This window comes from Odontesthes bonariensis, chromosome 12 (genome assembly GCF_027942865.1).
Source record: "Odontesthes bonariensis isolate fOdoBon6 chromosome 12, fOdoBon6.hap1, whole genome shotgun sequence".
In the NCBI taxonomy this organism is placed as follows: Eukaryota; Metazoa; Chordata; class Actinopteri; order Atheriniformes; family Atherinopsidae; genus Odontesthes; species Odontesthes bonariensis.
The window spans coordinates 33046335-33072413 of NC_134517.1; the positions used below are offsets into that span (position 1 = coordinate 33046335).

A 26079-nucleotide genomic window follows, 5' to 3' on the forward strand; every position below is an offset into this window, starting at 1 on the left:
TATGGCATCTTATCTTAATTTTTGAGAGACGTTTGATGCAGATCCAAATATACAACACAACAATAATCCCAAACGGATCTAGTCAATCCGCGTAAAATAGTTCTCAAACAGAAGCTGTTAGCGCTCCATGTTGGAAGAACTTCCGGTAGAGGCGTTTTTTAAAATAAAGGTTTGAACTTTATGACGCAACAAAACTTGAGTCGATAATTGCATTGGAGATATGTTTCTTCATACAAAGATGCATAACTGCTGACTGTCTTTCAGTCTTAGAAACAGTGTTATTCTGATTAATCAGAATATAGCCTACTTCGTTAAAGACGCAGCAGCCTTTGTGGAAATGAAACACTTATAATTTAGTGGTAGTAACAACAACAAAAAAAAAAACATTGATAATTCACAAACGTTGCAGTATTTGTGCAAACCATGCATTCAACACAATTCAAATTTTCCTCCCGAGATTCGAGACGTTTATTCTGAAGAAGCTTGAACGGAAGTTTGGTGTCGTCACTGCCTCCTACCACGCGAGCGCCACTCGGTGATTGAATTCAGAGGAAAGGTGAAGCTGAATCTCCACAATACTCAAGAATGGACGACGTTACCATTGACAGTTTGATCCTGAAGCTCCACGACGTGAACGCGGTGAAGTTTGGAGAATACAAGCTGAAAAGCGGCTTGCTGACTCCGATTTATATTGACCTGAGGGTGCTCGTGTCCCACCCAACACTTATGAATCAGGTAAGCACGTGCTGTTTTTAACGCAGCGCTGCGTGTTCTGAATTGAGAACAACTTTAAGTGTAGAAACAACCAGGAAACATCACAAAACGTAACTATCAAGCAGCAAAAGCTCATTATATTCTTTAAAAATGATCTGTTCCTCCTTATTGGATGTGATATCAACACACACGTGGGCGTATCACTATTTGAAAGTCCAACAGTCAAATGAATGAATTCTCAACAAGTCGCTCCATTCATTGACGCTTTAAGAATCCACCAGATACTTTAAGATTAAGGTTGTTGAAACTCTTTATCTTTGTCCCAGTCAGCAGTCAAAATCTGCAGTGTCAACAGCACTGGGCAGCTTTATCTTTGCAAATGTATGAAATAATGCTGCTCTTCTTGAGGTCACCTATGATGAGGTATCCTGGACACTGACCAGATTAAAAGGACATGACCGAAGCACAGTTTATGTTCTCTTGTTTATTTTGTTGTTGTCGCATGACCCTAAAAGTAGGCATTGCGAAAAATAGCAGACACGAGGGCCTGCACCGCCTTGTGTAAATGTTCTTACAGCAGGATGGTGTCCTTCTAGGTGTGAGTTTGATGCCCCAGATCAGTCTTTGTTAGCAGGCAGTTAAGTGCTGTCTTTGTCCTTGCTCACAATAATGGATCTTTGAACATTTTAATTCACGTTGTACATCTATAGCATTAATCGTAACCTTTAACAGCAGATCTCTCTTCTTCTCTTTGCAGGTGTCAAGCCTCATATACCAGCGCGTGCAGGAAGAGTGCCTCCAGTTTGACTCGGTGTGTGGCGTTCCTTACACGGCCCTGCCTTTAGCCACTATTATCTGCTCCAGACATGAAAGGCCCATGCTCATCAGGCGAAAGGAAGCCAAGGACTACGGTGAGTCGGGCTGAATTCATCAAGCTCTTAAAATACAAAGTGACCTTTGAGCTTATTTTAATCCTTGAGTTATCCTTTTTTCTGCATGTATTATTGGCTGATGATAGATGGAGCATAATTGTGGGTCAGTTTGTCTTCTGCGGCTGATAATCCTCATGTATCCTCTAGGAACCAAGCGACTGGTGGAAGGCTCATTTAGAGAAGGGGACACGTGTCTGATCATTGAGGACACCGTGACCAGTGGCAGCAGCATCATGGAGACAGCAGAAGTGCTCCACAAAGAAGGCCTGAAGGTGGAGAATCATGAGAAGATTTCAATAGTTGGAATGATACGAGAGTGTTCAACTAGAACCAAAGTTGGCCCCACAAGGTGTGACGTTCTCAAGAATGTTTTGTTTATTTGCTCAAGGTGACGGATGCCGTTGTACTAATGGATAGACAGCAAGGTGGCGTGGAGATGTTGGCCTCTCGGGGAATCAGGCTCCTTCCCATCATCTCCTTGTTCAAGCTGCTCAATGTGCTTCTCGCCGCCAAACGCATCGATGACCAAACCGCCGAAAGTGTCCGCGAGTTCATTCTGGACAATAACACTTTCAGGTACACTTGATCCATATTTTCCCCTTTGATGGTGAATGATTTTCAGTGTTTTACCCCAAAAATCTCCCAAAGCAACATTTTTATATTGCCTCTTTCAGCCCCAAGAAGCAGAATGGAAGTGATGCTCCAGTCACAAGGAAGCCATGTGTTGAACCAAAACGGGAGCTGAGCTACGCAGAAAGAGCAGAGTTGCCATGTATGTAGTCTTTCTGCTTAATCGAATGCCCTACAAAGCATAGCAAGCTATAAATTGCATTTTTGTCTGCAGGTGTTCACCCTCTGGCTTCAAAGCTGCTGAAGATCATGGAGGAGAAGCAGTCTAACCTCTGTGTGTCCGCTGACTTGACCAGCAGCGAGGAGCTGCTCCAGCTGGCAGAGTCTCTCGGTCCAAAGATCTGCATGTTGAAGACTCACGTCGACATCCTGGAGGTGCGAGAGGAGCAGTCCGTTACATGGAAAGCTTTGTCAGAACAAACAAACTGATGTCATTGTTGTGTGTGCTGACAGGACTTCACAGTGGCTTTCACTCAGAAGCTCCAGGCTGTGGCCAAGAAACACGACTTCCTTGTATTTGAAGATCGAAAGTTTGCTGACATTGGGAACACAGTAAAGCATCAATACAAGGGTGAGAGGATTTTGCTTTTGTATTAAATTCGTTGTTCACTTATTTGTGAACCACACATACACTTGTTCATGTTTAAAGTAGCCCAACATAGTGATTTCATATCCGCTCTGCAGGTGGTGTGTACCAGATCTCCTCATGGTCCCACATAGTGAATGCTCACGCCGTGCCGGGGCCCGGGGTCGTGCAGGGCCTGGGAGGTGTCGGGAAGCCTCTGGGTCGAGGCTGTTTGCTCATTGCTCAGATGAGCTCCCAGGGATCTCTTGCTACAGGCGAATACACAAAGGCTGCGGTGAGCACTGAGGCCTCGTTCTGCCATTGCTCACTGAGTCGACGCCCGTCTGCTCACAGCTGTTTGCGTCTTTTCTGTCTTAACAGCTGGAGATGGCAGAAGAGCACTCGGACTTTGTGATCGGATTCATCTGCAGCTCGAAGATTACCGAGAGGCCAGAGTTCATCCACATGACCCCTGGGGTGCAGTTGCAGGCAGGAGGTAAATGTTTCTGCATTTTGATATTTTCTACAGTAATTTTGATAATATTCAAAAGACACATTGATTGGCATGATGTACTTTATGGGTTGCCTATTGTGTTTTAACAAAAGGGAACCATCCTGTACGTGCAGATTAAGAAATGCACCACAACAGCAAATTTCACGCCGACTCGTTTCAACAGGCATCCTCTTTTGTGTTTTTCTACCTATCACACCACTACAGACTATATGCAGTGATTATTGTATAGTTGCAGCACTTTTTTTTAATCTTAAAGTACTATTGCATAACAAAGTTGATGAGGGAAGTCAATCCTTCATTGCTAATTAAATTAATACAGAGTCAATGCATTCATGAAATGTACCCATATTTTTTGAATAGCTTACAGCTCTTCTTCATTGTGTGTAATAACACCTATTTGACACATGGTGGTGCTGTAGTACTAGGTATTATAGCTGACTGTACCAGCACTCTTTGTAGTCTCCCTTCCTCAGCCATGTCTCCCTCTGTCTCCCTCCACCCTCCAGGAGACTCGTTGGGCCAACAGTACACCACCCCAGAGGAAGTTATCTACAGCAAAGGCTCGGACGTCATCATTGTGGGACGAGGCGTCTTGGAGGCCTCTGATAGGCTGAAAGCCGCTGAGTCCTACAGAAAGTCGGGCTGGGAAGCCTACACAAAAAGAGTGAGCCAGAGTGTTCACTGAGAGCTCATGGGTGAAATCATTTCAAATTCAAGCTACAACTCTGAGGACTTTTACAGATGAACTGCAAGCCTTCGTTGGCTCTCCAGCCCGCAGCTGTTTGTTGACATGGCAACGATGTAGAACTGTGCATCCGTACACCACATCAGAATCTACACTTTTTCCCAACATTCCTTTTCCTTCAGCTTACTTATCCATCTATCTTACTCCACTGAGAATTTGTCCGTCCCCGTTCACACTTCTGCAGAACTCTTAATACACGAAACCAAGTCTTATCATTCATTGGGGGTGGGGGGGGACTAATACTTTAAATTTTCCAGCACACAGAGGATCACTGTCCTCCGCTGCTCTTTAACACTTCAAATGACGGGTGTTTGATGTCGGAGCAATACATTTTGAGCTCCAACTTTACAAAGTATCACTATTTCTTCACGATACAGGAACTAGATGTAGGGCAGCGGTTTTATGTTTGACTCTGTGGTGTTCTCCTGGATTTACTTCATAATGTGAAGTTTCCTTTTTCAGCTATGAACTTCTTCCTATTTTTATTTTTATTTTTTCAAATGACTCTTAATGCATCCTGTATTGAAAATAAGTACATTTATAGTAGCATGATATTTTTTATTGATTTTTGCTGGACAGTAGTCAATATTTCCTACCTCTGGGAGTAAGTACACTCTGGTGTACATTTAGAAATTTGATAAGTCAGTGTTTGATCTTTGTAATTTCTGGATTGGATTGAAATAAAGTCCTGTTTCAATAATGAACCAGTGCTGAAAAATTCATGGAATAAACTGCCATTTTTTTTTGTTTATCTAAGACACATGAGCTGATCTGAGTGAAACACCAGTGGGCATCCTAAGATCAACGTTTTGTCTTGAGCTTTTCTGAAAACACATCAAATGGAGCTGAGCAATACAGTTCAGTGAAATGTTACAATATTCATCATCACTTTGTTTGATATAAAGCTGAATGGCAGATTTTGTCCAAACTTGTCAAATCTACAGAAATTATATGGAAGGCAATGAGTAATTTAATGCAGAACATCAAACTTGTGAACAAGGTACTTTGAAATGATATGGAAATGTACAAATAAAGCATAACAATAAAAAACAGAACAACATTTTAACAGTTTATTTATTCTATTGTTATTCCTAAGGATGCATTTTCTAAGATGTTGATCTGTGTACTCCACCTGATTGAGGCAGCAAGGCCCCAATATATCTTCTATACTCTATTTTGGAGCCATTATGTGAGGAAAACAATTGTCAAAATGATCAGTTATCACTCTCCCGGCCCTCTTTTTTTTTTTTTTTTAAATATCCCTTGCCCTTTGACAAGAGCAGATTGTAGATTATTCAAACTCCAGGTTCATCAGCCACAATATACATTAAAAACTTATCACGTACATTAAATACTAACCATTATGCCTGAAAATAGATGACATGAATCTCACTGATTGGCCTGCTGGCATTGTGACTGTATGAAACAATTTATCTTCCCGAGTAACAAATAGCCTACATTTGAATCATATTTTAATCTTTTATTTCTGTATCAAACTGGAATATACTGTATGTGTAGTGTATATCCACCCTCAGTGGATTGAAAGTCTTGATCCTCTGATATTCTCTTGGAAATATGTAGGCTTTGTATGTGTATTGTCTCAGAGTGGGTTTTTCTGTCACTGACACATCTGAACTGATCACACTTTCCTCCACAACCAGCAAGACTCCAGAGTAAGCTTCCACAAAAAAAAGTTGTGAAGCAAAGTAAGCCGTCCAGCACCAGATAAGGCATTTGCAAGGCAAACTGTATGGAAATGATGCTCGATCCTACGCTGAGTCAAACGAAATGAGTAGGTCGCCAGGTAGTTACGTTACAATGAGGCTTTTACAGCTCAGTGCATACGCAGAGGTCACACACGTCGTTGCCTGGCACAGGGGAGGAAGAGGGAGGGAGGGAGGGCACTTTAAAGTAATTCATTTCTCGCGCACGCGCGTGATTATATCCACGTGTTTGTCTGTGAAACCGTCCCCCTCCCCCGCCCTTGCACCCCTCCCTCTTTATGTCAATATTGGATCAGAGCAACGCATCATGCGACAGGTGTCTGTGCGCGCCCCGAGGATCCACTTCAATGGGTGGAGAAAGAAGAGAGGGAGCGCGCGCACGCGTATGAAGGTATAAAAGGTGTATACCTGTCACACACAGAACACATTCAGCGCGTGTAAAAGGTGAGGACCAAGTTACTGCTTTGTTTCTTCTGAAGGTAGGCCATTATTTCATGCTGAGAATCTGTCCTCCTCATGACTTTTGCTCGGTGATCTAACTTTTTTCTTTTCTCCTCCCCCTCAAAAAAATCTTCCTCCCAAAGGTTGACAAATGAGAGACCAGCTGTTACGAACGCAGCACGGCACATCTGTGGAGCAGCATTACCCTGATGGGTTTTGTGACTTTTCCCCTTTGTCCGTATTTGCTTCACGTTGAGCCTCACGTACAATACCTGAAGATGAAGTTTTGTTCGTTCGGCTCGCGTTACGCAGGTACGGGTGGGCAGCTGGAAAAGACGCAAAGTTTGTTTTCCGTCACGCAAGAAGATGAATGTTATCCACACTTTCAAGACTTATTACAAACAAATGGGATTTGGTCTAGAGGGGGTGTTCTCCCAATAATATAAAAAGTTCAGTGTATTTGGTTGTGTAGAGTAGGTAAGACCAGGTGCTACAACCGTGCAGGAGCACAGAGAAGTCAAAAGGTTATCTAAAGCCTACAAAGGTTTATTAGACATATCTAAGACAATGCACCAACGCTTGAGTCAGGACAATTGCCTCATCTGAGATAGCATAATGATAAACCCACATTCAGTAACTGACAACAGGTGTGTTGAAGCCTATACTCCACTGGATAGGTAGATTCTCATATTTGCATACAGCTGGCTGCAGACAATGCTCTACTGAAAGAGGACAGAGCAACTTGCTGCCTCCTTTAAACAAAGTTTGAAGGGTAATGGCTGTTTTGCTCAGAGGATGTTTGTGCTGAGTAAATTGAAAATAGAATGAAAACAGAACTCCAGATCCACAATTAGTAGCAGCTTGTGTCGAACATGCTCTGTGCATTCTAGTTTTTACTGAAAATGCAAACACAAAACTGAAAACCCTGGCCTCCAATCAATCCATATGTCCATGCAACACCTGATTCCCTTAGGCTAGTAGAGACATACATTATAATTGTAACTGACACTGGTAAAAAAAAGTCCAAGACCTCTGTCATTTTTAAGTGACAGGTTGTACCTGTTTGTATGAGTTTTGCTTGTTTGCCCAATGAAGAGATTGACATTTACCATGATAGGGGTGATAATCTCTTTATCTCCCTTTAGTGCACTTTTGCTAATCAGTTTCCCTTTGGCACATTCATGATGACAACATGTTTTTTCCACTGTGTGGGTGGGGGCACAACTTTCATCACAACCCATCTCCTACGTCAGGAAGCGAGACCTCGGGCAAGCGACAGAGTGCAGAGAGATGGGCTTAATGGGAGGTTATGTTAATCATTAACTAAACATTAACCACACATGCACAGCAGACATCTAATACAAGCCATCTGTCATCTGGATGCTGAGATGAAGTATTCAACCATAGCACTGCTGCCATTCATTAGTCATTGTTTCTTACATGGATCATTATATATGCCTTAAAATGAAGCAAATGAAGCAAATTTTCTCCATGGTTTGACAATGAACTGATACTCCTGATACAGACTATGCTGCTTTGCTACAAATGAGTCTTTATTTCATATTGCTTATCTAAATCAGGAGATGACACATTGACCATCTAATAGAACATGTTCTGTACCACTCTGACAAAGAGCCAAAGCACATATGTCATAAATCAAACCATCATTAAATACATTTGAATTTAAACTGATACTTTGTATTACTTCTCATTTATGTACTCACGAGCAACACAAGAGTAAATGAGAGCCATGTTAGGTTTTTGATGTTTAACAATGATCTGGGTAAAAGTGAAACGTAATCAATGAAATTAAAAGTTATTTTGAGTGTTGCCTCTCCAGCATTTGCCTGTCTCTGTGTGAAAAGTTGAAATACGCACATTGTCCAACAGTGCAGCATGTCTACCGTTTCCAGAGATCATTCATGTTCACGCTCAGATTTTGTATTTTTCCTTTGATGCAGATGATCATCTTTGCTCTGTTTTTGTGTCCCTCCCAAATGCCCCCCCCCCCACACACTCCTCATTAAGTTAAAAACAAAAAATAAACAAACAACACCTGATGCATGTTTCACCACCTTCCATGCGACTTCATGAAAAAGCCTTCCATGTCACTCTTTACCTGAGAGCCTATTTGCCTCCACTTAAATCTCCAGTCAATATTTGCTTAAAGGCAGAGGACAGCAAGGCTCACACTCCTCAGTATCCTGGTTACCTTGCTCCGAGTTAGAATGACTGTTCCAACTGGTCCTGCTGTTGCTACACCCACCCTTTAAGAGTTGTGTTAGCGTGGAGATAATTTGTTTAGGACTGAACATGGAGGCTTAGCCACCTGTCACCTGGCCACCCAAAATCCTACCATGAACAGAAGCATTGTGACCTGATGTTTTGTTCATTGGCAGTGGCAAATCTACCCAAATTAAAACACTATGGGTGGAGGCTGGCTATTGAATTATTGCATTGCAATTCATTTTTTAATGTTACTACCCTTTTCTCTTTTTTTTTCATGAGACAACTGAGAATGCATCGGGTAGACCAAAATATTTGTGGGAAAGCTGCATTGACAACTGGTGTATAGTGATGCTACCATGGCAACTGCTTGTCCTTATGTGACCATGTAAATATTCAGTATTTCAATATACTGTTGGTCTCAGTACCTGAAGAGAAAGGTTCCCTAGGTATATATCAAAAAACAAACAGTTAGTACCCATGAGGAGAGAATGCAATCAGTGGTTACCCTCTATATCTTTTTGTGTTAGTTTAAGTGAGTTTCATATTGAATTACCTGGAATAATTCAACATTTGACATTTTTGATGAAAATGTATGCAATATCCACATAAATCTAAATATATATCCATCCATCCATTTTCTATACCCGCTTGATCCGTCGGTTGGGTCGCGGGGGGGCTGGAGCCTATCCCAGCAGTCATCGGGCGAGAGGCGGGGTACACCCTGGACAGGTCGCCACTCCATCACAGGGCCACACAGAGACAAACGAGACGAACAACCACACACACACTCACACTCACTCCTAAGGACAATTTTAAAGACACCAATTAACCTGACATGCATGTTTTGGACAGTGGGAGGAAGCCAGAGTACCAAGAGAGAACCCACGCATACACGGGGAGATCATGCAAACTCCACACAGAGAGGCATCAGCCAGCAGTTGAATCTGGAACCCACTCACTGTGATGTGACGGTGCTAACCACCACACCACCGTGTAACCCAAGAAATATATTTCAAACACGTGTTACACATCAGAGCCCGCCATTTCTTTAAAACACATACAATCTCTATTGATCCTGTTTTATCAGTCAAACTGAATACAGTTACCAAAGGGGATGTTTATCTAAAAAGTTACCAGCAGCACAAATTTCCTGGGCTTTATGTATACATTTCACAAAACCTGACTCTTCCAAACACTGGCATTGTCTCATTTCAAGACATCTGCTGCCTCAGCGATGACCCTGTAAACTCTGTTCTGCTGGGTCATACTGTATCATTAACAGCCCCATTTGTATCTGTGCAACAGGAACATGATTGCATTTGTGGTGCCTGCCCAACTCTGGTGCTATCTGTAAATGGAGAGGAGCCAGTGCTTCCCAGAGGCTGTGTGTATGTATGTGTGTTCATGTGTGCTGCCTGTAGGCTATGGGCTGTTTCCTCTGACAGTTACTGATAATGAACTCATGCAAATGCCCAAGGCCTGTTCCCTCTTCCAGGTGGCTCTTCCTCACCTTTGCTCACAGACTTTTTTGTTAGTAAATGGCCACGACTGGATTAAACTGAAAAGTCAACATTTGAGTGATCACAGAAAAATTTGCCAAGTAAGTTGTTCAGACATTCTGTACGACTCAATGAAGGATATTTTACGTATGTCCGCACAACTGACTGTCAATGGCTTTGTTTGTGCCTGTCATCACAGTGTAATACTGACTTGCCTTTCTATCTTCATGTTTACCTCCACCAATACAAAACAAAACCATAGAAAATGTCATAACCTATATACGGTTTCTTCATGTTTTTGTGTCATGCTGCTTAGGTGTCCGGTCAGAGAACATCGGGGACAAGTGTAGGCGGCACGAGCAGATGTCCTGCTCACATCACCCTTACCTGGATTAGTCTCCATGGTAACGTTCCACCTGAAGGAGAGCATTTATTCAGTGTAATCTGCATGTCAGCGTGCCTGTGTGTAGATATACTGTCATGTGTGAGCTTTTGTCTGCGTGTGTGTATATATGTATTCATATAAATATATATATACATATATGTATATGTGTGTGTATCTGTTTGCATGCAAGTTCATTCACTAACTAATCAAATAATTCAGGCTCACATCTAAAACTCAGCAGTAATAATACAGGTGTTTCACTGTGTCCAAAATATACAGTCTGAGTATTAAATTAGGCCTTCACCCTGTTTGATCATGATTGTATGTATGGGAATATGTCATTTTCAGATGGTTGTCTTGAAATGTTGTGCTATATTTTCCAAATGAACACATTAGTAAACAGACAATGAAAGCAAATAATTCACAAAGAATCCCAGGGAAGACCGACAGGAGCTGCCTACTATAGATTCAGGCAAAAATAAAGGGAAGGGTTGAGGATGGACATTGCAACCTAAAGTAGATCATATCTGGCTGTTAACCCATTTCTTCTCAACCATTTGTCACAAACTCTAATTTTGTTTCCCAGTGCTGTTTGGAGATGTTTGGAAAAAAAAAACTAAACCCAGCATAATAGGACAGGATGGAGTCATCTGCCCAGTTAAAACACATGTAAGGATTTGTAATACCAGATGATAAGGATTCAAAGTAGAACCATATAGTGAGCGCACTGTTCTGGACTACCCTGACCTTACACATGCAAATTCTTCCTCCCAGCTGTATTTAACAGGGAAATGAGGTGCACTTGTGTCTATGTGTGTGGGTGTGTGCTCATTTGTGTCACCTCAGTGGGACAGTTTCTACCGTAGACTGAAGACTAGTATTCCTCATGGGGATCAAAGCCAGGCAAGACATTATTTCTGAGGTTCTGGTGAGGGTTAGGAGAAAGGGATGGATTGAAGTTAGGATTAGAAATTAAATGATTATTATGAAGATTAGTGATAGGGCTTGGATAAGACTTCCACTGAGTGTGTGTTTATGTGCCAGTGAGGATCTCTAACTGATTCATCTCAAAAAAAGAAAAGGAAGGGAAAAGACCGTCTTCCTACCTCCACACACAAATACATACAATATATAAATAATAATAATGTACAAATGTAAAAAATAATGTACACAAATTTGTATATATGGTAAGTAGTTCAGGCTGTAGCACATGCACACACACTACTCATGTTTTACATCACTTCAGAGGACATTACCTCAGAATCTAATGATTTGAAATTTACTTTCTGACTCCAAAAGGGAGGTTTTTTGACACAATGTGTCAAGATAAATGGAGTTATAGTCCACCCTTTGAGTAATGAAAGTATACGCACACATACACAAACACACATATATAACATCTGCGTCCATATAAGCCTTTCCTTTCACCTGCCCGTCACCTGCTCTGAGGGCAAGCAGGGTGACACACACTAAAGCACACAGATGTAGAGAGAGGGACAATGAATGGGTTAACAGAGGACAAAGAGAAAGCTGTTCATACAAGTAAACAGCACACATGCCCCACAGGTGGAACACACACACAAACACTCGCTCTGCATATGACCAAAGTAACTCAGAGCTGCATTGTATACAGTATTTAGTGATAAAAGAGAGATATTCACTCAGTAATATCCTCTGGGCTCCACACATGGCTAGATAGTTGTTATTCTTGATATATTCATTTCTGGCAGCAGGCAGTTCAGGAAATTGGCTGATCGCCAAAATGTTTAGTAAGCAATACAGTAGTATATTCATGTCAGCAAAATGAACTATTAGTTTGAAAAAAAAACGACCTGTTTTTCATTACTTCCGTTCACTTGAAACAATATTAGCAGCATGAACATAAACAGACCACGTGAAAAGTAAGAATTCAGAGCTTGATTAACAAGATCTCAAAATGTATTGTTTTTTTTGGCCAACTTAAATGTAATAAATATATTTGCCACTAGATGTCACTACTGCTACAGGAAAATACATCACTAATCTCAACGCAGTCTTTCCTGACACAACACTTGGGGATATTGCTATTCTTCTTGTGAAGTCAAAAACTGCAATTTTTTAACATAGTGCAAGTAGTCATACATAGACATACATACATATACATATATGTTTACATATATGCAATGAGACAAAGAAACAGTAATACAAAAATTTCAATCATAATTTTAAAGGTGCCACAGAAAACACAGAAATTCAAAGCCCAGTTCTTCAATTTTATTCTCTTCTCAAACTCAATTACACATCTATCAACATATTAACTTTCACTGAAAAATGTTATTTTGTTTTCCAAGAATTTAAAATATTCTCTTCTGAATCATGCAGAGAATATGTCCAGACGGGATTACTACAGCTTTATCATCCTGTCACGTACATAGTAACAAAAATCCCCTTTAAATTATAAACTGGAATCATGCTGAAAAAGCTTTGGTTGAATTTGTGTATTGTTAAGAAAAACACAAACATTTAAGTACTTTTGGTGTTTGCTATTTCCCCTCATTGGAAATGCTCTGTGCTTTTGTTTAGACTATTTTACGTGTGACTCAGCTAACCCATCTAACTGCCATGGTTATACCTATCTTTTCCTAGATCTTATGACAAAATGTCAGGGTGATATTTGGGTCTTTCATCACAGAGGACTAGAGGCCATATTTTTCAAAAGGTATTGGTAGAAAAACTGCAGCTTTTTCACCGACGAACTTCATCCAGCTGACTCTTTCCAGATTCTCTGTGAAAGAGGGAGATATGCGCTCTAGATGACATTGGTGTACACCCAAGCAGTCACGATGAGGGATGCCTTGGACCCTTTTCCCATCTTTAGGATACCTACAGCAGAGTGAGTGACAGAGAGTGGGGATCAGCTCCCAGAATGTGTCTATTATCCTGCTTCACCAATCAAACTGTTGTGTCAGTGTGTTGCCATTGTATAGTCCTGGGTCAGGTTGCCACTGACCATGGCTGCCATATTGATGACTAAGTCAGTTTGGGGCTCTGAGGACAATAGTGCTCTGGAGCCTCCACAAAGCGCGAGACTAATGCGCCCCTTTCAGCTGGCCTGTTCAGCTGCTGAGTGTGCAAGGCTGCTCGGCAAATGGAGTGGCCCAGGTCCAGGGGGCCCGGCCCTATAAAAACACAGGCGAGGCTCTCTTGACCGACATTGATTATACTGGATCTGTCCCACCTCAGTACTGTCTGTAAGTATATCAACACACTGCCTTAGAATTAGCTTTAAGACAACTGCATACAGGGAGAACAGCTCTGTGTACTGCCACCAAGATGCTCCCCATATCGTGTATTTTTTAGATAGACTGCTGTGGGTGTACTTTGATTTACTTACAGTAAAAACATAGAAGCCACTCCATACTTTTGTTTCTATTCCAAGGGACAAAACTAATGGGATGATCCCTTACTGGTGTGCTTGTGTTTTGCCTGTAAACAAGACCAAAGCAAATTTCTGTTTCTGTTCACCAGTTTTGTTTTTTTTTTCTTTCTAAGAACTTTGACTAAAGACTTTTAGCATTTCTTAAAAATGAAAAAAAAAACCTGTCTTGCTGAGAAAGCTGGTGCACTTTCTTGCTTTAATTTACATATATTTAGTTGGTGGTTATCACATTTGTGACATAGCATGGCGACTCAGTTGAGTGGATGAGACAAATATCTGCTGAGGGGAAATGGAAAGATGGTGGAGTGGAACTTTTCTTCTTGTGAGACTGTTGGAGGGTGACCTTTTCCAGATACTTTTAGTTAATTACTCACTAGTTTTTGTTTAAGCTGAAATACAATGCTTGCATTTAAAAGGGACTCGCCAGGGGTGTACTTCAGGACAGTTTCTAATATTAAGAGACCTTTTCTGTGTTATGCTGACTCAAGTCATGCAGGCCTTTTGTTGTGGTTGTCATTTGTTCTGTCAACCATTTAATATTTGAGTGTCTTCTTCTGCAGAGAGTAACCCCTTCGGGAGAAGCAGCAGCCATGAACACTCAACAGATGGAGCAGATGGGCCAGTTCAAGATCACAATCTGGGAGGAGGAGAACTTCCAGGGAAAGCGCTGTGAGTTCATGCTGGAGTGCCCGAACATCATGGAGAGGGGCTTCAACAAGATCCGCTCCATCAAGGTTGAGAATGGACCGTAAGTCAGCACTGTCGATGTACTTCTGGATTTTTTACTCTCCCTGCTCTCCATCCCAATCTATGTTCTAAATTTCTGATTGCTTTAACCACTTGACTGCTAGAACACCTCACTTTCTAGATATATATACTTTTGTGTGGATCCTGTTTGGTTTGTAAGTCTGTATTTTCCTACAATTCGCTAATGATCTGAGCAGATTCAAGTCAAAGATTTGTTGAGTGTGGATAAAGTTAAAGCCGACCTTATAAAGAATGCATTCAAATAGGAGGAGATTTCCTCATAAGTTTTTAAGTATCTGTGGAAAACTAAGAGCCAAAGTAACATCCGATAGATTCATATTATTTACTTCTATTATATTTGATCTGTCAAAAATTAAAACAAAAATTATAAACTGATTAAAACAGACATGGTTGAGACACTGACTCTAATCACAAAGTAGAAAAGACAAATAACAAAAAATATAGACAAATTACAACCTGCTGTGTTATTACTTTGCTAGTTGGCACGTATTGGCTATATGTGTGTGTGTGTGCATGCATCCAAGTGTGACGCTGTTGTGAAATGAGTTGGCTGTGTGCAGCTGCCGGCTACGAGCCAGCATGGCTGGCTGACTGACTGACTGGTGATCAGATAAAGCGCCCTGGGTGCAGCAGCAACGGCAGCAGCAGCAATCCTTAATGTTTGCTTTGTGCCTCTAAGTGACAAAAGAGGCTGCATGTGCTTTTCACATGAGGCTATTCTTTGGGTGTTGGGCTCTGCACTTAATCACAATATGACGGTTTAAAGTCATTAGTTGTTCTATATAATTCTATGTACGTATTCAGGAGTTTCTCCTTTTTTATTTTGGGATTATTTTTCCTCCTTTTTGGTTCTTCATTCACTTTCAGCACAGTCAATATTTCTCTCATTTCTCCTTTCCAGTTGGGTGGGTTATGAGTACCCAGAGTTCCAGGGACAGCAGTTTATCCTGGAGAAGGGAGACTATCCCCGCTATGAGGCTTGGAGTGGAAATAGCAGCTACAGAACTGAGCACATGCTTTCCTTCAGACCCATCAAGTGCGCCGTAAGTCCCTGAAATCCTTTCATTCATCCGTTCCCTCTTTTTATGCAGCCTCTGTCAACTGCAAAGAGTAGCTTACACCCCTGCCCCCCCCCCCTTCCTTGATGTTAACCTACCCCTAATCATCACTGTGAGTCCCCAAAATGTGTTAAAATCATTTCTTCTTACCCTTTTTTAAGCTTCAGTCTTATTTTCTCTCTTCTGTATTCCATTTGGCTCTGTTCTAAAAATCAAAAGAAGAAATTCAAATCCAAACATTACAAAATCTGCAGAAATGTACCACGGTAGTTTAGTAATAGTTTCTCAAGTTTAATTTCTCCTTTTTCATCTAATTACTTAGCGTTTGCAGAGGGATATCAGTGATAACATTGATCTCCTGCAGCACCCTCATATATTTCCTTATTTCTATGCAGAAACACAGTGACAGCAAGGTGACCATGTACGAGTGTGAGGACTTCCAGGGCCGTAAGTTTGAGCTGTGCGATGACTACCCCTCCCTACAGGCCATGGGCTGGTGCACCAAGGAGGTGCCCTCCATCAAAGTCAACCAGGGAGCGTAAGTCACACCTTCCTTTTTTACAGACATCAGTTTTATCTCCATGGTGCTAGTTATTTTAAAAATATTCTAGATGAATGTAGATATAGCTTGATCTAACTTTTAAAAGCAACCCAGTTCCTTTCTGAAGTGTCTGTTACAAATGACATGTTGAATGATTTGCTCAAACCTTGAATTAACCCCTCCTCCTTCTCTGCAGCTGGGTGGCCTACCAGTTCCCTGGTTACCGTGGCTACCAGTACATCCTGGAGAGAGACAGACGCCAAGGCGAGTACAGAAACTACAATGAGTTCAGCACCCAGGCTCACACCAACCAGGTGCAGTCCATTCGTAGGATCCAGCACTAAGCTTTCACTCTGCCTGCCTGACCTGACCTGAAAAGGAAAAAAATGAAAGAAACTCTCCTCTAATCGCCTCCCTAACTTGGACCCTGGACAGAATGCTCTCACAAAACAGTGGATGGACAAATTCTTTCTATCACTCTGTGGCTCTGCATGTATGGATATTTAGGTACCTACTTCTACTATCATGCTAAAGCATGTTCTTGAAATAGGAAATAAAGGCTTTTCTTCAAAACTAGAGACTCTTTGTCGGTATTCTTTTTTTTCTACAATGATATTTCCAAATTTTCCATTGATATTACAAATTATAATAGAATATGAAAACTCAGAGAAACTGTAACATTTGGCCCTTTTACGCTATCAAACACTATGTACCTGTAGTAATGACAAGAGGTCATACTACAGATGTACAAGCATTGCAAAATCAGAGCCCCTTTTAGCTCTGCCAACAAGGCTGTTGGCAGACAGATTATGTTTTGTATTTACTGAACACATACTAAGCCCTTTGGTGAAATTTCACAGAAAGATTTGATTCTGTTAGGCTTTAGGATGTGTAATATTGTTCTTGTCAGACTGTTGTCTTATTTCCAATAAACAAGAGCATGAGATTATATTTGTTTCTATTATTTGTTTTTCAACAGTTTACTTCATAGTAAAGTGAAGCTGTGAGAAAAGCACCAGGCATCTTATGATATTTGACTTTTTCACAGCTGTTCACTTTAGAATTGTTGACTGCTGAGAGAAACGTCCCCGACTCTTTTTTTTCTTACTTAGTTTGGATTTTTGTGTTTGCTCTTGCTTTATTGGCCTTTATGTAGTAAAAAATACTGCAGAGCTTTATCGCTTCGATCAAAAGTGGACACAGAGGCCATTATTCACCTGCACATAACAGAAAAGCATTCGGTGCCAAAAGCTACTCTTATTCAAAGATGCCTACAGAAGTACCCATCTGAGACGCTAAAATGTCATATGCTAGACTCACAAAAGTGACTGCATGGAAATTATGCTCATGCAGACATTAATGACCTAAAGTAGTGTTCAAAGAAAGCGAGAAAGTGTCAAAATGGCATTCATCCCAATGATGGCAGCATAAAACAAACAACATATAACAAAGCAAGTAATATTGTTGCGTAAAGTGTTGTAATGTGTTGTGCCAATGCATCCTAGAGGCAACCAGCAAAATGGTGGTGTGTTAAGTTTAAGTTTTTTTAAACATAACCATGCAATGTTGTTGCCTATATTCTACAAGAAAGGGGCAAGTGTTTGTAACAAAAGTAAGGTGTTGTATTCTTCTGTTTTCATCCTCAAAATTTTAGAGCACAGGAGTAATGCTGTTCCATTTGACTCTTTGTTGGTAGTCAGTGCTGACAAAGATGTCATACCCAAGTGGCAAGTCAGAAAACCAATAGAATCTATTCACTTATCAGACTAATATGTTGACTGTTCATGCTAATGATTTATTTCAACCTCGTGTTAGCTTGTTTACCCTTTAACCTTTAACTTTAAGAATCAGTAAGACTTTCCTTTTGTTCATAAATGAGGTATGATAGCAGTAATTTGTTAAATATTGATTTCATGGTCTTAAAATAATATAAAAATCTTAGGACTTAGGAAAAAACTTAGGAGCGCAACACCAAGCTATTTAAACTAGCCTTTTGGTGGGGAAGTTTACTCAACTTTTTTTCTTTCACAAATTTTGTTCCCCTTCTATGCCTATGTCTTAATGACCTGAATGAACATTATTGCTAAGTTGCCACATGTAAGCCTCACTGGTGACAAAACCATTGCCATTGTTTGACATATTTGTTGGTTTGACAAAAGTGAAAACCATTGATCTTATCCACTATTGATTTCTTAATGGTTAACTTAAAGCAACACTGGAGAATTTGCCCAGTTTTGCTCTGTGGCCCCCCCTACAGTTGTGGGATGTAACAGCACTTTCATGAAAATAAAATTCTCTGTGTGACCCCTGCACATGTACAGCCACACACATATTTATTTTTCTTTGTTTTGTTGGGGAGGCCACAAAGACATTATCAGAATCCAACAAAAATGTCAAGTGTTCAAAAAACAAAATGGTGTGTGCTTTAAGGAGGAGAAGTAGATGTGAAGAAGAAAAGCAGTTAACTCTTTTAATGCCTTTTGAGCTGCTGAAAGCTAACTAGAAAGAGGCTGTCAATAAATGAAATTCTCCATAAAACAAAACCAACGAACAAAAAAAAAAAAAGTTCAATGTACTACGTTTGAAAGTCTAGTAGATTAGCTTTTGTTTGCTAATTCTATAACAACTCATTCATGTTTACCTTAGACATCCGCCAGGATCCTAGAGCGTGTTTACCTCCACGCACACGCCTGTTGCTGGTCCAGGACATGGGATTCCACGTCACACACCTCATAGCCTTCATCTTCTCACTGTTCCACACCCAAAAAACAACAGGATCTCTTCATGAATGTGTAACCATGCACACACACCTTTCTCAAATATAAATTCCTCTACACACTGATTAAAGCAGCTGCAGCGTGGCTCACAGAGGAGTGACATCTGAGTGGTGTGGTGAGTTACAAGCTGCGGCCACGTAATTTGGAACATAAAGGTAAGTTAAGACTTTAAAGAAGTGTTTATTTGTAATGACAGCTTTTCTTTGAGAGACTGGCAGTATGGCAGTATTATTGGATTCCCGATATGCTTGCCTGATTTAGTTTTAGTTTTAAGTTTATTTGATATGTAAAGAGAAACATAGCTTTATTCTTAAGTATTACATTTTATAGCCAAGATAAGTAAGTTTAAATGACAGTGAAGCAAATACAACTGATCTGCAATTATACAAAAAACATGCCATTTTTTAAATTTTGTGGATTCTTCTGTGGATTTCTGTCTTCATGGGGTTCAGTGACAGGAAGCTTCCTGCGGCTTGTTCTACCAATTCATCAGTGAAGTCCAGCTTCCGAGGCTTGTTTTAAGTTGCCTGCGACTTGTAGTGGACACAGGCAGCTAAAGCAAGTCTCGGACGCCAGAGACGTGCCTACAAGGACACCTTTAAAGTGACGGATGAAACACAAAAACAGTTCTGGTTGATAAAGAGCTTTGCATTGGCAAGCCACACATTTTGTTTCTTGCCTGTTTTGGGGGTCATATGTTGTAACACAATTATGTTGATTAATAGAAAACCAAATAGCTGCAACTCTTTATATAAAGGTGTGATACTTTACTCCAGGCAGATGCGTTTGGAGTCCCCTGACTGAGACTCCCTCTTTATAGAGATGATTAGTGATTAGCAGGCCATTCACTTTTGGTTTGATCATATCAGAGGGCTGATGCTATGATAAGATTTAAACCGTAGTTTTCATTCTGATCTTGTCTTTTTAACACACTGACCTTCTTTTCTAGGATGGATATTTTCTGTGAGCCATTTGTATTGTCAACATGTTCTCATTATAGTTAACCCAATTGGAGCTGAACATTTGTGTTTATTTCTCAGTTTCAGACATGCGATATCAATGTTTTACCTGCTATGCATCTGTTTATGTCGTGAAACACTATGGGAGGAGAAAAAGAACCAAAAGCACACACGAATCCAGCATGAATCCAGCAGGCTTACATTTGTCATTGTCTGGGTTTAGCCGCTTCATGAAACGTGTGTTCTCGGCCTTGCGCTGGCTAGACTGCTTTCGCTGTGTAGATGCAGATAGAGATAGGATGGGGAGAGAAAGACTGATAGCATACAACCAATGTTTGCTTTATGTTTGTTGGTTTAGATCAACAGATTTTTTTCTATGATGTGTATGCCATACTTGCAGTTTTCACAATAAAAGGAAGAACTAATTACAATGCATGTTGCGCTGCATCACCAGTCTTATGTGTTTTTGTGTGTGTGTCCACTGAATTTCCACCCAAATAAACTGGTTGAAACGTCCTGCATATCTCTGGGAATTGGAAATTGATGCCAAGTGAGTGACCAGAATGGAACCAGTATTAATTGTTACAAAGGGTGCGTAGATAGCTCTGCACTAAGATATGAAAGAACACTGCATCCATCCCGAAATCTGAAATAAGCAGAGTTTAACGCAGAGCCATGAAGCTAAAGGGTTTCCACACAGTCATCTGCTTCGAAAAACAGAAGAAGCAGAAAAACGTAGGAGCCGACATGATAGCGTAAATGAGCATCAGAAGCCATGGTTTTAAAGTTACGACCTCATTAGCCTCAGATTGAAGCCATATAACCTTAAACCCACACGGTGCAGGTTAGCAGGGATGACATGTTCTTGTTTTCTCGTGCACACCCAAGCGTGCTTTTCAAGGTAAATATTCTTTTTCCAACATGAAATAGGCCTTTCTTGTTTGCCGAGAGGTAAAGAGGCGGAAAAGTGAGGAGGATCTGAACTGGTTTCCATGTCAAACACTTCAATTCACCATAGAAACTCAGATCTTAACGCGGAAACTTTATTAAACTGTGATCGCGGATTGATAAGGGCCGAATTTCTATCGGCCTCTTTTTATTGTGGGCACCAGGCGGGCTGACAGAGGTAAATTGCTCTTTTAATTAAAGCAATGCACCAGGGGAAATTGCTGTCTGAATATTGTCTCAGAGATGGGGGCCAGTGACAGTTGCCTGGAAACTTCAATCTGTCCACCCGCATTTATTCCAGATCACAGTTATGAGATAAAGTTTAATAAAAATCTTTCCCTGCGCCACCAACGAAATGAAATCCAACCCTTTCTGAGCATCTGAACACAATGAGGCAGGACTGCGGAGGAAACCTCATGTTCAACATGTATCTCTCAGGTTCGTCCTTTTGTCCCGTTAGGAGTCAGAGAAACAGCCTGTTAGAAAATATCTTTTTTTTTTAAATATTGCTGCGTGTCGATGTTCCGCGGGTGATGATGCTCCGTTTCCAGGGCACAGCATTGTTGAGCCTTTTCAATCTGAAAGCCCGTCTGCTCTTTTGTCGGAAATCGGAAATCCTTTTTCCTGGACGCGTTTCCTGGCTTCTTGCACAGGGGGACCGCATAGACGACACGCTTCACCCATTGGACTCAAACTGCAGCAGGATACAATTAGGATTTTAATCTATTTGAGAATTTAAACATTTAATTCAAAGCCAATAGTAGAATTTATTAGTTTCATAGCATTTTATATCAAGTGGGGCTTTTCTCTCCCGGATGATTTTTTTTTTTCTAAATGCAAATGAAAAGAAATGCTATTTTTAAATACATTTTTTTCCCCTTTAACTGTTCACCTTCTCCATTGACATGGGGGAGTGTTTCTTGATAGACGACATCTGAAGACAATTCTGGACGTTTATTTTACCCCAACAAAAGCAGAGTAAATCATTATAGGCCTTTAAAAAATATATATATATGCAACAGTAAAGGCCCGTGTGTCCCAGGATTCATTTAGCAATCACTTGAATAGATTTTTTGCTTATACCCTATACATGATGCTGACGATTTGTCTGTTTTAATTTCAGACCCAACAGAAAATCTGTTGAAAGAAAGTAAAGGATCGTCTTGGGGTCCAATAAACACAGGAGTGCAAAAAGGTAAGAGAATGTCCCTGGGTGATATTTATCAGCCTGGGATCATTTTTTTTTGCATTGAAGAAGTCTCTCTTTATCCTAGCATGGCATTTCGTACCTCTAAAATTCAAACAATGAAAATAAACAAATAGAAATATAAGAAATAGCTGAGAGTAGTCTCCCAGATAAACTCGCGATGTAAGATGCATGAGAAATAATTCACAAAATAATTAGAGACGAGCAAATGTTATGCTTAATATAGAGTTGATATATAATATATAATATTGCTACTGGCTATTTTTACTTCATTTTTGTGTAACCCCAATTGTAGAGGCATCCCCGTTGAACCCCAAATGTCTACAAATTACGATATTTTATAATAAACTCTAGAATCCAACATTCAATCCATTTTTTTTTATCTCAAAGTTTGATTGTCCTGCAAACCGCCCCATGTGTGCTGATGATTTTGTAATTTTATCTGTTTACAAGCTGATTTACAGCAACCGCTTAATGTCTGCCTATCATGGTGCGCATTATATGACATTGTGTTTAACTTTAAACATATTGGGTTGTGTTATTTCCCCCAATTAGGAGAGCCAGAAGCTAAAATGTCCTTAATTCTGTTTCGCAGACTGGATGTTAAAATATGTGGCAAATAAAGTATTTGGGTCATATCATCGGGAATGATACATGTGCTGCTGGTGATGATGATATATGCTCCAGCAGTGCTGTGAATTATGCACAACCAAATACGTTTGCACGCAAATGAAATATGATTTCCTTTAAGGGTAGGTCTTGCCCTATTTCTACAGCCCGTATGTGATGCAGTTATACTGAATCAAAATGGAAACGCTTTAGGTCGCGTTTTATGACATATTTAGAATTTAGTTTAAGCTCCCAAAATGGACGAATGTAAGCTGTAGGTTTGTATCATGGAATAAATAAAGGATATATTTATCTATCTATCTATGTGTATATATATATATATATATATATATATATATATATATATATATATATATATAAAAAAAATATATATATATATATATATATATATATATATATATATATAAATACAAATAAGAATAATCATAATGGCCTTTGTTGAAGCAAGTGGAACAAGGCATTCTTCTTGCTTTTGGAAGCGCATGAACTATGATCACTATATGTTCATTGATTATTTACACTTGGGTATATTTATTAATTTATTTTGGCCTATTTGTTTGTTTGTTTATTTGTTGTTGATATGGAGTTATGTATCTGAAATAGCAGCATCCATAACATCTGGGAGACAATAAAAAGAAAGGAGGAAAGAAAGAAAGATCAATGTAAACAATGATCATTGACAAAAAAGACACTAGATAACAAGATCTATCCTTTTGACTAATTTTATTAAATGATAACAATCAGTTGGCACGAACTCATCTCATCACTCATCTCAAAGGGAAAAAATAAAGCTACACACACCCACACACATATATAAATATATATATATATATATTTCAGTAAACTGATGTATGTGGAAAAAGAAGACTGATTGATCTTTTTTAATAGGCCTATAATAGTTCACATGTAGACTCAAGAACTTATCTTAACAGGGGCTATCACGGATAATACAGTCCTGCTCTGGTTTTTAAACGTAGACTTCATGTTCTTGAGCTGCTTGAAATGCTTGAAAGAGAAACAATCCTGTTAAAATACGTGTAATGAATCAAACAATCTCTAGTTGTATCATTTTTCTTAAAACGTTGGTCAAAAAAAAAGAAGAAGCTACCGCTGAATGTTAAATGGATAAATAAATTAGTACTTTTCTGTCTTTTAGACTAAAGTTGGGCTTTTTTTTTTATTGTCCCCCGTACAGGGAGTGGGCAGATCCAGCTCTGGCAGTTCCTGCTGGAGCTCCTCTCTGACAGCACCAACGTGTCATGCATCGCCTGGGAGGGCACCAATGGAGAGTTCAAGCTCATCGACCCGGACGAGGTGGCCCGGCGCTGGGGCGAACGCAAAAGCAAACCCAACATGAACTACGACAAACTGAGCAGAGCGCTGCGCTACTACTACGACAAAAACATCATGACCAAAGTCCATGGCAAGAGATACGCCTACAAGTTTGATTTCCATGGCTTGGCCCAAGTTTGCCAGCCGTCTACCACCGAGCAGGCCATCTATAAATTTCAGGGGAACTTCTCCCCGCTTCCCTTCACTGGGATTTCCAAACTAAACCTCGTGGCTCCCGGTGTCGGGCCCTCAGGTTTCTCCTACTGGCCAGGGTCCCCCCCGGCGGCTCTGTATCACAGCCACAACCTCCAGCCTCCGGGGCCCTTCAGCACCGTGTCCCCATCTCACATCAGCTGTGTCAACAACATCAACAGCCTGAGCAACATCAATAACCACTATAATTGACTCTATGGCGTATATTACACAAACTGGGAAATAGACACCACAAAGAGGCCAGTTTTGGTTTGCAGACACAAATGTGGTTTAAACTAAAAGTGACGTAGACTAAAGATTTTTTTTTTTTCATAAAACTTTTCCAACATGCTGCCGTAGCAGTTTATTCAACTTGTGATTGTGACATATCCATCCCGGTCTTATGGCAAATAGTGAAACAAACGCGTTGCGAGAGTAAACATTTATTTGAAGACGGCTCAACGAAATAAGAGATCCTACGTGTATTTGCTTGCGTACGTGTGTGCTTATGTGTGTATACACGTGTACAAAAATCTCAAAAAAAGGCAAACATAACATTTTCCCCATTGTTTCCTTCCGTGAGGACTTTGCGCATCGATAAGTTGCGCCTGAAACTGCTTGTAAGAAAGCGGGACGTGCGAAAACGTGTAAAAACTTAAAGAGGAACGTGCTTGTTCAGGTTTAATTCAAACGTCTTCAGCATATTTCACTTGCCGGAACCCACCAAGAGGGCAATCTGTCCTTTTACGCACAGTGGTTCGAACTTTGACGCATGGAATTTCTAAATTCCAAAAATCAATCCAAAAAAATCCCAAATTTAGAATTGTACAATTTCAGCACAATTTATTAAATTGAATAAAAAAATCAATAAACATCTCCATGCGAGAGACCAGGTCAGACGGGGTGTGTGTGTGTTTTATTTAATATAGTATATAGGAAGACCTTTCAACCCTTCAATCATCCCTCTTTGCTCACTCGCTTTCTCTGTGCAGCCCTCACTGAGCTCTGACGTGGTAAACTATCTTTGGAAAATGGATTTGCATCAGTTTTGGAGCAAATTTTCAAACGATTATTGGACTACTGACGCCATCTCGTGGCTCTGAAACGGACGTGATATTCACTTATAGTAACTCATCTCACATGAGAGGAGTTGCCTGTAATCATTGTTGTAAGGAACAATTTTGTGAGAAAATCAAAGCTGGTTAGCGTAAAGTGCAAAGGCACATGGATGTGTTTTGTTTTGTGTGAAACAGGATGAAGAACTGTAAATACTACAGGACAGAGACGGGCTCACGCTTCCATTGCCTTTAGTGATTTCATAGTGAATTAGAAAACATCCAGTTACACAGCACCATACTGTGGCGTAAACAATTGTAAAAATAATTAAACTAATTAAATCACTAAATCAGACTTGTGGATACATCTTTTTTTTTTGCCAGTGTGTGCTTGAATTGCATGTTCTTTTCCTTCGAAATTTGGATTAAAATTAATGTTGCTTATGCAGTCTATAAAAATAAAAAGGGATAATAATGTTAATGACATGGGCAAAGAAGAAAAAGAAACAACTGGTTTGTTCACAAATTGGGGTAAATAGTTACTACAGAAGGTATTTGGCTTCTTTGACTAACCAATGGATGAGTTTTGGAGATTTATCCCACTGATCCATACTGAACAGCAATGAGTCAGCCCTTTATATGAGGATTTGACATCAAGGTGCTCTCAAATGTGAAATATAACATAAGAGATAACTTCTCTTGAATGAGTAGTGGCATTACTCAGGTATGGCGGTTACTGCCCCAGAGAAAAAAATGCAAACAACTATAACAGTAATACTCAATTCACTATTTAACTTCTTGGCTCTATTTGGATCG

At 40.2% G+C, this 26079-nt stretch overlaps 3 protein-coding genes across 5 annotated transcripts; all 3 read left to right on the forward strand.

The window, feature by feature from the left end:
- The first annotated feature begins 521 nt into the window (after positions 1-521).
- umps (uridine monophosphate synthetase) lies at positions 522-5148 on the forward strand. Its single transcript, XM_075478811.1, has 10 exons — positions 522-735; positions 1472-1625; positions 1794-1918; positions 2035-2222; positions 2321-2418; positions 2491-2651; positions 2730-2847; positions 2961-3136; positions 3223-3337; positions 3862-5148. The coding sequence occupies exons 1-10, from the start codon at positions 586-588 to the stop codon at positions 4038-4040; spliced, it is 1464 nt and encodes a 487-aa protein (XP_075334926.1). The 5' UTR covers positions 522-585; the 3' UTR covers positions 4041-5148.
- A 3969-nt stretch (positions 5149-9117) lies between these two features.
- Positions 9118-16997, forward strand: LOC142396934 (beta-crystallin A2-like). 3 transcript variants are annotated; one of them, XM_075480182.1, is made up of 6 exons: positions 9118-10094; positions 10310-10397; positions 14357-14544; positions 15466-15607; positions 16018-16160; positions 16360-16997. In XM_075480182.1, exons 2-6 carry the CDS (start codon positions 10395-10397, stop codon positions 16505-16507), a joined length of 624 nt encoding a protein of 207 aa, XP_075336297.1. In that variant the 5' UTR covers positions 9118-10094; positions 10310-10394; the 3' UTR covers positions 16508-16997. The 3 variants fall into 3 exon arrangements, with proteins under 3 accessions (XP_075336297.1, XP_075336296.1, XP_075336298.1); XM_075480181.1 differs by having other exon boundaries at positions 9118-10397; XM_075480183.1 differs by lacking the exons at positions 9118-10094; positions 10310-10397 and adding an exon at positions 10701-13608.
- A 1799-nt stretch (positions 16998-18796) lies between these two features.
- On the forward strand, positions 18797-25618 carry fev (FEV transcription factor, ETS family member). Its single transcript, XM_075478584.1, has 4 exons — positions 18797-18955; positions 19068-19095; positions 21971-22042; positions 23880-25618. The coding sequence occupies exons 1-4, from the start codon at positions 18797-18799 to the stop codon at positions 24419-24421; spliced, it is 801 nt and encodes a 266-aa protein (XP_075334699.1). The 3' UTR covers positions 24422-25618.
- Positions 25619-26079: the final 461 nt, after the last annotated feature.

Coding starts and splice junctions, on each gene's coding strand:
- umps (XM_075478811.1), top strand. CDS start 586: ATGGACGACGTTACCATTGACAGTTTGATCCTGAAGCTCCACGACGTG. Junction 2,419..2,490: donor AGAAAGAGCAGAGTTGCCAT/GTATGTAGTCTT, acceptor TTTTGTCTGCAG/GTGTTCACCCTCTGGCTTCA. Junction 3,137..3,222: donor GCGAATACACAAAGGCTGCG/GTGAGCACTGAG, acceptor CTGTCTTAACAG/CTGGAGATGGCAGAAGAGCA.
- LOC142396934 (XM_075480181.1), top strand. Junction 15,608..16,017: donor TCAGACCCATCAAGTGCGCC/GTAAGTCCCTGA, acceptor ATTTCTATGCAG/AAACACAGTGACAGCAAGGT. Junction 16,161..16,359: donor ATCAAAGTCAACCAGGGAGC/GTAAGTCACACC, acceptor CCTTCTCTGCAG/CTGGGTGGCCTACCAGTTCC.
- fev (XM_075478584.1), top strand. CDS start 18,797: ATGTTTACCTTAGACATCCGCCAGGATCCTAGAGCGTGTTTACCTCCA. Junction 18,956..19,067: donor CAGGATCTCTTCATGAATGT/GTAACCATGCAC, acceptor GTGAGTTACAAG/CTGCGGCCACGTAATTTGGA. Junction 22,043..23,879: donor AAACACAGGAGTGCAAAAAG/GTAAGAGAATGT, acceptor TCCCCCGTACAG/GGAGTGGGCAGATCCAGCTC.